The sequence below is a fragment of the Mauremys reevesii genome, linkage group 3 (assembly GCF_016161935.1).
Source record: "Mauremys reevesii isolate NIE-2019 linkage group 3, ASM1616193v1, whole genome shotgun sequence".
NCBI classification, from domain to species: domain Eukaryota; kingdom Metazoa; phylum Chordata; order Testudines; family Geoemydidae; genus Mauremys; species Mauremys reevesii.
The window spans coordinates 165,461,106-165,475,076 of NC_052625.1; the positions used below are offsets into that span (position 1 = coordinate 165,461,106).

A 13,971-nucleotide genomic window follows, 5' to 3' on the forward strand; every position below is an offset into this window, starting at 1 on the left:
TAGTGTCTTTATCCAAAGTGCTTTACAGTAGTTAGCTAACCGTACAAACAACATTTGGAAAGATCATTAAGTGGTCCACTGAGACTCTCAGCAATTTTCAAGTGATCCACGAAAAAAAAGTTTGAGAACCACTGACCTGGAGGGTAATCAAGGCTACAAGGAATAGCCAATATGGATTTGTCAAGAAGGGTATTGTCTACACTGGCAGACTTACAGCACCAGTCAGAGAGTGCAGAAGAGGAACCGCTGTTTTGTGTTCACACTGTCAGCTGCCTGTGCAATAGTATATTCACACTTGCGGTGGTATTCGCAGCACTGCTCTCTGGGCAGCTCTTCCACAGAGCAGCTCTTCCTCTTCTGACACTAAGAGATGTGGTAAGGCAGAGAGGGGGTTGCGGGGCATCCTGAGTTCTGTCCCAATGACCCGTGATGCATTGCTTCACATCCCAGCAATCCCTGTGCTTCCGTCCACATTTGGCGCCATCTTTCAATGGTTTGTGTACTATGCACTCTGCCTCTTCGGTCTGCAGGAATGGATCCCACACTGTTGACCAATATGCTGCTCGCTCTCACTAACATGTCATGAGTGGCAGTGGAGTTATTCCTTAAACTACAAAGGGAAAAGGATTGCAACATTGATCTCGCCACGCATAGTAGTTACGACACAAGATTCCTTGTGGCATCCACAGAGGTGCTAACCACAGTGGAAAGCCGCTTTTGGGCTCGGGAAACAAGCAGAGTGGTGGGATCAGATCATCATGCATGTCTGGGATGACGAGAAGTGGCTGCAGAACTTTCAGATGAGGAAAGCCACCTTCATGGGACTGTTGATGAGCTCGCTCCAGCCCTGCAGCGCAAGGACACGAGAATGACAGCTGCCCGGCTGTTGGAGAAGTGCGTGGCATTTGCACTGTGGAAGCTGGCTACTCCAGACTGCTACTGATTGGTCACTAACCAGTTTGGAGTGGGAAAATCGACCGTTGCACTCGTGTTCATGGAAGTGTGCAGGGACATTAATCGCATCCTGCTCCAAAAGACCATCACTCTGGGCAACGTGCATGACATTGTGGACGGTTTTGCACAAATGGGCTTCCTTAACTGCAGAGAGGCAATAGATGACACGCATATTCCAATTCTGGCACCAGACCACCTAGCCACTGAGTACATTAATCAGAAGGGGTATTTCTCTATTGGTCGCCAGGTGCTTGTGGATCACGGTGGGCGTTTCACGGCCATTAACGCAAGCTGGTCCGGAAAGGTGCGTGACACACGCATCTTTTGGAATACTGGCCTGTTGAGGAAGCTGCAAGCAGGGACTTTCTTCACCATAGGGGAAGTCGAAATGTCCATTGTGATCCTGGGAGACCACGCCTACCCCTTAATACCATGGCTTATGAAGCCATACATGGGGCACCTTGACAGCAGCAAGGAGTAGTTCAACAACAGGTTGAGCAAGTGCAGAATGACTGTTGAGTGTGCTTTTGGCCGTTTAAAGGCCCGCTGGCACTGCCTAGATGGGAAGTTGGACCTGGCCTATGACAATATTCCTATCCTTATAGCCATGTGCTGTACACTCCATAATATTTGTGAAGGGAAGGGTGAAAGCTTCACTCAGGGCTGGACCACTGAGGCTTAGCACCTGGAGGCTGAGTTTGAACAGCCAGAGACCACAGCTATTAGAGGGGCGCAGCGTGGGGCCATAAGGATCAGGGATGCCTTGACACGCAATTTGAAGCTGAAAGCCACTAATATTTGTTACTATTCAGTGCTTGTAATGCTAGGAGCTGATTGTGATTGGTGCAGACAACGCAATATGAAGGTTTAAGATAACTGTTGCTTTGCAGGGCTCTGTTTGCTTTCAATTAATAGAATAAAGATTGCTTTCAAACCAAGACAATTCTTTATTTAAAAAAAACAACCACCAGAGAGAGACAAACAAAAAAACCCATCAGCACTGAGGGGGATGGGGCAAGGGAGGGTCAGAGGACGGTTAAAAATTTGTGTATGTCCAGGAATCATATCCAACCTTCTCCTTTGGAGTACTGTGCAGTGGGTACTGTACTTCAGCAAGGCTAAACTGCAGAGGGATGGGTGTTGAGTGCAGCGGGTACTGGGAGTCTGCAGTGTTGGACTGTGACGGGAGGAGTGGAATGCTGCGGGTACAGATGGGAGCCAGGAAGTTGATAAGAGTGTGTTGGCAGTGTCTGAGGGGCACAAGGGAAAGAGTTTTGCGACAGGGGCTGCAGGGGAGGGTGAGCGTACAGTATATCACCTGTAAAAAAAGAAAAAAAATCTTCATCCAGAAACAACCAGAGATAAGTTTGTGATAAGAACCAGCAGATTACAAAAAGAGGTAATTGATGAAAAAATTGCCCGGTTTGTATATGCAACAAATTCTCCTTTCCGTATGATTGAGAACCCACACTTCATTAACATGGTTCCGTCATTAAGACCAGGATACAGTCCACCAAACAGAGCACATGTCACAGGCAAATTGCTGGATAAAGTGCATGAAAGAGAAATTGAGCAGTGTGCAAAAGGTCTAGAGGGTAAAACTGTTAATCCGAGTCTTGATGGGTAGAGCAATGTCCACAATAATCCTGTTGTATGTGCTTGTGTGATAACAGAAGAAGGGAATGTCTTCCTTACAGAAACAATTAATACATCAGGAAATGTGCACACAGCAGAATACTTACAAGAAGTAGCAGTAAAAGCTATAACAAACTGAAAAAAAATTCAAATGTCTAGTACGCAGCTTGGTCACAGACAATGCTGCAAATGTATCCAAGATGAGAAGAAATTATTTAGAAGAGAGTTCCAAGCTAATAACATACAGCTGCAGTGCTCATTTGATGCACCTCCTAGCCAAAGACTTCATTGTGCCAGAAATAAAGGCTAGTGTTGTTAAAATTGCAAAATACTTCCCTAACAACCACTTTGCACCAGCTGCTCTGAAAAACGTGGGAGGAATCAAGCTAACTGTCCCACAAGACGTGTGATGAACTCAGTAGTGGACTGTTTTGAGCACTATATCAAGTGCTGGCCTAATCTGATGAGTTTGTGAACAAAATCGTGAAAAAATAGATAGCACTGTCACAGCCAAAGTTCTCAACATTGGGCTTAAGAGAAATGTTGAACACATGCTGAGTACCTGAAGCCTATTTCTGTAGCCTTGAACAAAATGCAGGGAAATAGCTGTTTTATTGCTCATGCTGGAAGGAACCAAGTGAGATCTTAAAAAGAGAAATATGCAATGACAGAGTTAAATTACAAGCATTAAAAAAACAAATGGGACAAGCAATATCTCCAGCTCATTTTCTTGCAAATATTCTCACCTCTATATATTATTTCTCAATACTCAGTACCAGGGTCAAACCTTAACTGCTGAAGAAGAGGAGTTGGTTATGACATGGACATCCAGCATTCATCCCTCCATAATGCCAACTATAACAAACTTCAGAGATAAGGGTGAACCATTCAAGAAAAATATGTTTGCTGATGATGTTTTAAAGAAAGTCACACCACTGAACTGGTGGAAGTCACTTAAACACTTGGATTCAGAAGTGATAATCTCACTTTTAACAGCAGTTGCTTCTTCTGCCGGTGTAGAAAGAATATTTTCTTCCTTTGGACTAATTCATTCCAAATTGAGAAATCGTTTGGGACCTGAAAAAGGAGGAAAGCTTGTTTTCTTTTCCAGATTATGAACAAACAGGAAAATGAAGGTGAAGAAGACTGAGTTAGCTGCAGAAGCCAATATTTTAAGTTTCTCATGTTGACCAGGCTGACATAGTCGATTTAATTTTGTTTTGTTTTTTAATATTTCATTTAACTATTTTAGTAAAAAACTAATTTTAACAAAAACAAACCTGATTTTAAAAAAAACTTGAATGTTTAAATTCAAAAATTCATATGCTTGTTTTGTTAAAATATTATATATGTTTGCTGCTGAAGAAAAAAATCCAGAATACATAACTTTGTTGTTTCAGTTATATAAAACAATTTAAATGTCTGTCTGGTGATCTTCTCCTCTTAATACAGCATGGCAAGAAAATCCTCCAAATATTAATGATTAACCTGTTGAATTGGAGATAGTTCACCTCCCAATGACTTCATAAATATCTGCTTCAGTTACCTTTGGTAAATGAAATAACCAATCACTCATTTTCTGATATAGCTGTAAAACTAATCTGAAAAGTTTTCAAAATCACTTTTACAATGTATACTGTATACCTTCTAAAAATGAAGCCTACATCTATCTCCGAGTTGTGAAGAATATGTATTAAGGTTATAACAACCAACAAGAATGCACTTTTATGTAGAAATCCATGATTAAATTGAGTCTTCCTGACTAATGATTTAAATCAAATCCACCCTGTCTGGGATGCCAGAATCCAGCATGATGCCACTGTGCCTTCTTTATTCTAATCCCAAGAGCTGTCCTGACCAGACGAGGCCCGAGAGAGGTACCCCGGTGACACCTCCTCAAGCCCTAACTAAATTCCAAACAACTGGAACATGAGACTGGCTCCTCCCAACACCCAAAGTGTCCTTTTCTTTCCCTACTTTATTTCTTCTGTTTCCTGTCTCTATCCGTTTTCCCTTCTGCTTACTAAGAGAGTCCAACTTAGCTGGCCAAGACTGTATATTTTCTAACACTGCTGTAACCCTGTGGCCAGAAAGAAAACTAAATGCAGTGCCCTAAAGAGCTCAATTCTGGTAAAAGTGTTAGGCCTGAATAAAGATGTAGCACAAAACCAGTTATGCCAACCTGACTGAAGTCAGGCTAACAGAGGTTTCTGGGTAATCCCAGAAAAAAAAAGAAGCAGCAAGCCCAAAAAAAAAAAAAAAGGAAAGGGAGAGAAGAGAGAGAGCATTCCCCTCACTACCGTACTGCTGTCTTCCCTGTTTTCCAGTTTCTGGTGCTTGCCAACCATGCTGAAAAGAAAGTGCTGGTTGCACAACTTGCTTACATTATAAAGAAAGACAGATGTGCTTTGTATTTATTATTTTTAAGGGGGGGGGGGGGGGGGGGGTATGGGTGAAATGAATAATTTGTGACGACTGACGGAACTGTATATATATATATACTTTGTAAAAAAAAGAGGCTGCTTTCTTCTCTTCGGATACGAGCTGTTCTTTACTGACACGTGCACTTATCAATAAAGAGCTTTTGATCGGACCTTGCTGGTGTTGTCTGTCTCTCTGCGGACAACGAACTTCGCTGTTGGGGTTCGAGTCCCTGACAAAAGTTTGACAGGTCTCTGAGTGGCTAATAAGACCACTGCGGTGCCTGTGTTTTTCCAGCAGCGAGATTGCAAGTGAAAGTCAACACCAGAGACAGAAGCTGCATTTGCTATTTTTGCTGTTCTTTCCTCTGCCCTCATTTGTCATTTTGTCTTCTAAAAAACAGAATCAAGCTGCAACAACAACTTCAGGGCACCTCAACTAACTTTTGCTCCTTTGCACAGAAAGGACAGTTATAATCTTTGACGCCACCTAAAAGGCTGTCAAACAAGTTTTTCCCTTATAAAAATTCTCTATAGCTAAAGGAAAGGGAACATTGGATATGGTTAAAATGAAAGCCTTAACACTTTATATTTCAAATTCGTGAACTGATTTTCCTTCTTTTTTTAATTTTTATTTTTTATTTTACTAAAGTTAAAAAAATGTGTTTCCCATGGTCCTAAGCAGGCTGAAGTCTCTGTACATTAAATCCTGAACTTTTAAAAAAAACTGTTCAATGTTGGACAGATTCAGGGTCATGTTAACTTCTTTGGGCTCATTTATTCCATTTAAATTAATACAACAGGGGATTATCCTAGGTCCTGTACTATTTTCTTTAATGACCTGGATAACAGCATGGAGTGTGCACTTATAAAATGTACAGATGACACCAAGCTGGGAGGGGCTGGGAGGACAGAATTAGAATTCAAACCAAACTTGACAAACTGGAAAACTGTCTGAATCAACAAAATGAAATTAAATAAAGACAAGTGCAAAGTAGGCAGTGTTATAGCCATTTCAGTCCCAGCATGTTAGAAAGACAAAGTGGATGAGGTAATATCTTTTATTGGACCAACTTTTGTTGGTGAGAGAGACAAGCTTACACAAAACTCTTCTTCAGGTCTGGGAAAATTAGGCCTGGTCTACACTACAGTTAGGTCACCCTAACTCTGTAAGCGGCCACGCTATAATGTTACTACCACCAATGTAAGTCGCCCGCTACACTGACCTTATAACTTTACCTCTGCAAGAGGCATAGAGCGTAGGTCAACATAGTTAGGTCGACACAGAGTCAGTGTAGACACTGCATTGACTGTTCCGGCTGTCAGCCCCAGTGCTCCACAGTGCCCCACATGGTCAGTTAAATTGGTGGAAGAGCTCCTAGTGAGGATGAGCACCACCAACAGAAGTAGTGTGGACATGAAAAAACAATTTAATTACTGCAATGGCTGTACATCAACATAACTTAAGTCGACTTAATTTTGTAGTGTAGACTTGCCCTTAGAGTGTCACAGCTCAATAGACACTGTGACAGATTGCTATTGTGCCTTTAATGTTGTCTCTGAGAAACTGCCAGCTCTCCTGAACTGCTTTTTGTAGGCCGACTGAAACAGAGAAGTCATAGGTAAGGTTCCATCAGCTTAGACTGAAGCTGGGATCTTTCCTTCTTTCACATCATCACCAGCTAACAGAGATTCCATAGCCAGTGCGGTCAATGACACATGTGCCAACCCCTTTCATAGACTTGCACAGGTGTCTAATTGTAATTTAGTAAACAATTTTTCTGATTCACATGAAAGATAGTACCGAGCACACTCTCTTAGATGTGAAGCCCATGCATCTGGGCTTTGCTGGGCTAACATGAGTAAACAGTAGGTTTCCCTTTCTACTCCAGGCCTGCCTCCTTCCGTTCAAACTAAAATCTCAGCCTGTCCCTCTGACATATCCTCATGGATGTCTAGCCTCCGGTTCAAGCTCAGCATGGCTAAAAAATGAGGGGGAAACCTGGAGTTAAAAATTTTTACACTTGAAAACCAAAACACATTAGAAATATTCACCACTGAAACACATACATAGAATCCCCCAATACTATTTTTACAGTCACTTTTCAGAGCAAAGCCACACTAGTAGGGATGTTGGCAGGAGAGTGGGTTGACAAGGTTAAAGATAAGATTGTGGTGCCTGGTCTGGTATTTATGATAATTGTAGCAATGATAAGGTGGGTGAAGAGTCCATGGAAGAGTACTGGATATGTCCTGGTAAGCAGCTTAGCTTTTCTTTTCCTTGTTTTGGGAGTTTGTGTCAAGTAGGTTGTGTTTAGCAAGCCTAACTGCTTCACAACGTGTTTTTTGGTATACTACTATATAATAGAGTTTAACACATTTCCCATCTGTCATACATATTCATGAATTTGAGTGATGGTAGCAGTATTGACTCTTAAAACATCCCTCCTAGATTAACCCATACATACAAGGAGACATGGTTGCATATTCTGTTTGTCATGTAACAGTCTGAGAGGGAACTTTGCCCTCCTGATTCATTTACAAGAAAATTATTTCCTTACTTTTGCTCCCATATCCAGAAGTTGTTGTGCAAATGTTTTTGAATAGTTCTCTGTTCTGTTGGATGACCATACTTCTACATATGCTGAAACACCTGGGGAACAAAAGCTGTGTATTAGCATGTGCTTTTGTCTATGTATATTGAAAAAAAAAACTTGCTCAAGTCTCTTAAGACCAGATTCTGCCACCCTTACTCGTACTGAGTAGAAACTTACTCTGCAAGAAGTGTCACTGTGTGTAAGCTTATCACCAGCAATTACATGTGTTTAATAAACTTAACACCGTGCATCAGCAACAGAAGGCTTTTTTTTTTTTTTTTTTTTTTTTTTAAGACTGGTTTAGAAGGGCTGCTAGAATTTTAGTAAAACTGAAACTGACAAGTTTGGCAAATACATTGCCATGGTTGGCCAATTCAGCATGGTGAGAGCATGAAAGTACAGCTAAATCTGACCTTCCAAAGACCCAGATGCTTTTGTCTGACTTGTACCTCAGACGTGCCAAAAAGCCAATCACAAGGTTCAAATGAATATTAAATATGGGGCTTAAAACAGGACGGTCTCCAGCATTTATTCCTGATCAACCTCTCTTTTTTTTAAATTTATGTTCTTAGGTATTTATACGGTCCCCCAGTAACATGGCATCTGAGTACCTCAGTGTCTTTTTTTTTTAAATGTATTTATCCCCCTCACAGCATCCCTATAAGATAGGAAAATACTATTACATCAATTTAAGGAGTGGTAGATACGCTGGAGGATAGGGATAGGATACAGAGGGACCTAGACAAATTAGAGGATTGGGCAAAAAGCAATCTGATGAGGTTCAACGAAGACAAGTGCAGAGTCCTGCACTTAGGACAGAAGAATCCCATAAGCTGCTACAAGGGACTGAGTGGCTAGGCAGCAGTACTGCAGAAAAGGACCTAGGGATTACAGTGGACGAAAAGCTGTATATGAGTCAACAGTGTGCCCTTGTTGCCAAGAAGGCTAACAGCATTATAGGCTATATAAGTAGGAGCATTGCCAGCAGATCGAGGGACATGACCATTCCCCTCTATTTGGCATTGGTGAGGACTCATTTGGAGTAGTGTGTCCAGTTTTGGGCCCCACACTACAAAAAGGATATGGAAAAATTGAGAAGAGTCCAGCAGAGGGCAACAAACATGATTAGGAGGCTGGAGCACATGACTTATGAGGAGAGGCTGAGGGAACTGGGATTATTTAGTTGGCAGAAAAGAAGAATGAGGAGAGATTTGATAGCTGCATTCAGCTACCTGAAAGGAGGTTCCAGAGAGGATGAATCTAGACCAGAGGTGGGCAAACAATTGGCTGCGGGACCCTCCTGCCTGGCCCCTGAGCTCCTGGCCCAGGAGGGTAGCCCCCGGCCCCTTCCCCACTGTTCTCCCTCCCCCACAGCATCAGCTCATTGTGCCACCAGTGCAATGCTCTGGGCGGCAGGGCTGAGAGCTCCTGGGGCAGCGCCGCTGCAGAGCCCGGCCTGACCTGGTGCTCTGTGCTGCGCAGCGACGTGGCTGGCTCCAGCCGATCAGCGTGGCTGTAGTGCCGCCAGCCACCAGTGCTCCAGGCAGCACGGTAAAGGGGTGTGGTGGATAGAGAGCAGGGGAGTTCAGGGGTGGTGGTCAGGGGGCGGGGGTGTGGAAGGTGTTGGGGCGGTCAGAGGGCTGGGAACAGGGGGGTTGAATGGGGGTAGAGGTTGCAGGGGGGCAGTCAGGAAGGAGGGGGGTGGATGAGGAGCAGTCGGGGGCAGGGATTCCAGGGGCAGTCAGGGAACAGGTAGAAGGGGCAGCTGAATGGGGCAGGGGTCCCAGGAGGGCAGTAGGGAATGAGAGGAGGGGTTGAATGAGGCAGCGGGGGGCAGTTGGGCAGGGATTCCAGGGCTGGTCAGGGGACAGGGAACAGGGGCGGGGAGCCGTCAGGGGGCGGAGGCCGGGCAATGCCTGGCTGTTTGGGGAGGCATAGCCTCCCCTAACCAGCCTTCCATTGGAAACCCAATGCGGCCCTCAGGCCAAAAAGTTTGCCCGCCCCTGATCTAGACTGTTCTCAGTGGTAGCAGATGGTCTCAAGTTGCAGTGGGGGAGGTTTAAGTTGGATATTAGGAAAAACTTTTTCACTAGGAGGATGGTGAAGCACTGGAATGGGTTACCTAGGGAGGTGGTGGAATCTCCTTCCTTAGAGATTTTTAAGGTCAGGCTTGACAGCCCTGGCTGGGATGATTTAGTTGGGGATTGGTCCTCCTTGAGCAGGGAGATGACCTCCTGAGGTCCCTTCCAACCCTGATAGTCTATGATTCTATTATATGTGGCATCCACTATGGGCCAGATGCTATCAGGGTTGGAAATTCAGGCTAATTGGTCCCTACCTGGCAAGTGAACGTTCTATTTTAGGGAAGTGACAACAAATCCTCTATACTTTTATTCCTTATGCTTCCAGGTGTACTTCAGCTTCTACTGTCATGGCACTATCTCTAAGCATGTCTATACAAGCAAACTTAGCACGTGTATTTAGAAGTGGTGCAGCTGCTAGTATTGACAGGGTTTGGGAATTTTTACTACTATTTCATTAAGACTTATTCAGTAGTTTTCATGATATAGTGGTATAGAATGTTCTAGTGTTTTTATACTAGTGCTTATTGTTTTACCGCTGCTAACACTGTAGCTGCACCATTGCAGGCAGCTGCTGAAATAGAGATTTTATTTTTGCTCATGTAAATAAGGCCTAAGGGACTCTTACATGAAATGAGGTGTTCACAACACTGTAGCAGTTTCCCTTCCCCTACTTTCACCAGACTAAAAGTGCCTTCCAGTCACCACAAACAGCTCAGAGAGCAGCTGCAGGAGTAACAACTCCCACCCTGACCCTACATTGGAAAAGGTATCAATTTTCCAGCAACAGTACAGTTGCACCAGTATTTGCAATGGTGTGTTAATGTAGCACAACTCAGGGATTTTCTCCACATCATGAAAACTGTACAGCAGGTTTTAGGGTGACCAGGTGTCCGGTTTATGACCGGAACACCCAGTCGAAAAGGGACCCTGGTGGCTCCAGTCAGCACCGCCAAACCGGCTGTTAAAAGTCCAGTTGGCAGAGCTAAGGCAGGCTAGTCCCTACCTGTCCTGGCTCCGTGCTGCGCCCCAGAAGCGGACAGCAGGTCTGGCTCCTAGGCCGGGGTGGGGTGTGGGGATACACCCATGGGACTCCACACGCTGCCCCCGCCCCAAGCACTGGCTCAGCACTCTCATTGGTAGGAACCACGGCCAATGGGAACCACAGAGGCAGTGCCAGCAGGCGAGAGCGCCTGTAGGCGAGAGCAGCATGCAGAGCCGCCTGATGCGCCACTGCCTAAGAGCCGGACCTGCTGGTTGCTTCCTGGGCGCAACCCCCTTCCCCAGCCCAGTGAAAGTGAGTGATGGGGGGAGGGGGAGAGAATGGAGTGAGCAGGGGGCATGGCCTTGGGGAAGGGGCGGGGCTAGGGTGTTCAGTTTTGTGTGATTAGAAAATTGGCAACCCTATCAGGTTTTCATAATCTGATGGTAAAAACACCCCCATCAGATCTACACTACTGCTTAAGACACTCATCACAGCTACATTGCTGATAAGAGAATGGTTACAACATTTTCAAATGTAAACAAGGCCCAACTGTCCTGTTGGCCAGGACAAGAGGGTTTTAATACAAGTTTGCCAGGAAACTGTGAAAGTGACAGGAAACTGTTCAAAAGAAACGGTTCAAATGAGTGCCACAGAGGATGCGTCTTCACTAGGAGAAAAGATGTGTTCTTAAGTTACCTAACTCCAAGTAAACTCCTAGCAAAGACAAGGTAGATGAGGTCATATCTTTTAATGGACCAACTTCTGTTGATGAGAGAGACAAAAAAACTAAATAGCAAGCCCTGAAAATATGGACAGAAAATGGAGAATATAAAGGGAACCAATAACCTGGGGAATATAAAGGGAACCAGGAGATGGGCGGGGGGCCGGGCTGCCCCGGCAGCGCCAGCGCGCCGCGCCGCCGCGCTCCGCCGGTCCGTCGCGGTCCGGTCCCCGCCGCGGCGTCCATGTCTCTGCCTGCTCCTGCCCGGGCAGGTCCACGGAGGCCCGACGCCGGGGCTGCCGCGCTGCGCAGCGCGGAGCTCGGCGAGGCGCGCGAAGAGCGGACGACCGCCGCATGCTGCCTGCGCAGGTGTCCCGCCCGGCCGGCCCGTGGACCCGCCGCAGGCATGGCGCGAGCTCCACCCGCCCCAATGCCCCCTCGGAAACGGCCGCCCCAAGCGCCTGCTTGGCGCGCTGGTGTCTAGAGCCGCCCCTGCCAGGAGAGCTACCCTCCTTTCCTCCAAGAGCTGCCAACTCCTTCCCACCCACCCCCCTGTCCAGTTGCCCTCCTTCCCTCCTGGAGCTGCTAAACCTCCCCCCTCCAGCTACTCTCCTCTCCTTCTGGAGCTGCTACCCCTCCACCCCACTCCAGCTACCCTCCTCAAGCTGCTAACCCCGCCATGCCCCTCCAGATATCATCCTCCTCCCCTCCTGGAGCTGCTAACCCCCCCCCCGCCCCCCTCCAGCTACCCTCCTCCCCTCCTGGGCTTCCAGCTACCTCCTCCCCTCCTCTCCAGCTACCCTCCTCCTCCTGGAGCTGCTAACCCCCGCCCCCTCCAGCTACCCTCCTCCTCCTGGAGCTGCTAACCCCCGCCCTCCCCAGCTACCCTCCTCCCCTCCCGGAGCTGCTACTCCGCACCCCGCTCCAGCTACCCTCCTCCCCTCCCGGAGCTGCTAACCCCCGCCCCAGCTACCCTCCTCCTCCTGGAGCTGCTAACCCCAGCTACCCTCCTCCTCCAGCTACCCTCCTCCTCCCAGCTACCCTCCTCCCTCCTGGAGCTGCTAACCCCCCCCCCCAGCTCCCCACCTCGTGGAGCAGCAGCTGCTAACCCCCCACCCGCCTCCGGAGCTGCCCCCACACGCTGGCGAACGGGCCCACGGGGCGGCTCGGTACCTTCCAGGATAGGCTCCATGTTGCCCGGTCGCGCTCAGTGCTACGCTACGACCGGATCAGCTCCGCCGTCTCCCGCCGCCGTTCAAACCGCTTCCGGCCCGGCCCGGCGGACAGCGCCTGCGCAGTGCGCCCCCTCCCCTAGCCTAAGAGAGAGTCGCGCCCGGGGCTGTCTCAAAAGGCCGGGGGGGGCGGCAGCAGGGTCAGTAGCGGGAGTTTTCTGGCGGCCCAGTGCTGGGGGGGGTTCCCAGTGACGAGCTGGGGGTCGGTGCTGTGTTTGTTTCTGTGTCACCTCGGGGATGATGCAAAATATTGGAAACTGCCCTTGCACAGTCCAGCGCCCAGAACCTTCGCTCCGTGCAGCGTGGTGGGGAGACTCCCGCACCGCGGAGTGCCCAGGGTTAGGGCGGGGACACACTAGGGGGGAAAGTGAGTCGGTACGGTGTGGTGCAAGAGCTGGCACACAGCCGAGCCTACCAGCACGGGGGCAGTTACCCCAGGCCGGCCATTTAAAAGAGCCCTGGGCTCCGGGCAGCAACTGGACCCCCAGGCCCTTTAAATCGCTGCCAGAGCCCCGTGGCCTGAGCACTGGGGTAGCGGCAGCAGTTGGGATCAGGCAGCAAGTCAAAGGACTGGGGGCTCCCGGCCTCAGGCCCTTTAAATTGGCACCCAAGCCCTGGAGCTCCTGGTCACCGCTGCAACTACCGCTACCATGGGGATTGCAAGTGATTTAAAGGGCCTGGGGCTCCCATCAGATGCTACCGCAGCCAGAGCCCCAGGCCCTTTACATCTTGATTTAAAAGGCCCAGGGATTTAAAGGCCCTGCCTCTTCTGGTTGAGGCCCTGCCTCCTAGGACCACAGCCCTGCGTACTGGTCAGTCCTTTTAGTTACTTTCACCCCTGGGACAGACTGACGGGGACACACGCACACTGAGTCCAGTGTTATGGTGGGACACACGTATTCACAAACTTAATCATGCCATTTTTTGACATTTGACCTAGTGATATCTATTCCTCCATCCCACCAAAAATATCACTTTTTTTCCAATTGGTATTTTATTGTTATACGTGCGATTAATCACGATTAATGTTTTTGTGTTAATCGTGTGTTAACTGTGATTAATTGGCAACCCTAAAAAACCCCAGAAAACCCTTCTGCAACTACAGGATTAATTTAAAATGAAAAAAGGCATTACTAGTAAATATAACAAATGCTTACTTTACCAAAAACTTTAGAAAATGTATTTACTCTGTCCAGTTTTCTGTCTCATGTGTAAAGGCTTCAGTGAAGGGACAAGACTGGTTTCACGGAGGCTTTAAGGGTTAACCAACCATAAACAGCTCAAAATCTTAAATCTTGTCACTTGAGACTACCAAACAGATGATTAAAGAAATCCCCTAAAATTAC

General features: G+C 47.2%; 1 protein-coding gene across 19 annotated transcripts in view; it reads right to left on the reverse strand.

Annotated features, from left to right (window-relative positions):
- Positions 1–12,701, reverse strand: part of MCPH1 (microcephalin 1) — a 220,104-nt gene extending 207,403 nt beyond the window's left edge. For 17 of the 19 annotated variants that reach the window (XR_005596592.1, XR_005596591.1, XR_005596593.1 and 14 more), the window contains exon 1: positions 7,571–7,690. Coding sequence is in view for 15 of the 19 variants with exons in the window: in XM_039531746.1 (XP_039387680.1) it covers positions 7,571–7,690 (120 nt within the window). In the remaining 4 variants the exon portion in view is untranslated. Of the gene's footprint in view, positions 1–7,570; positions 7,691–12,566 lie in introns of those variants that run through there. The other 2 variants (XM_039531752.1, XM_039531738.1) reach the window with 1 other exon arrangement.
- Positions 12,702–13,971: the final 1,270 nt, after the last annotated feature.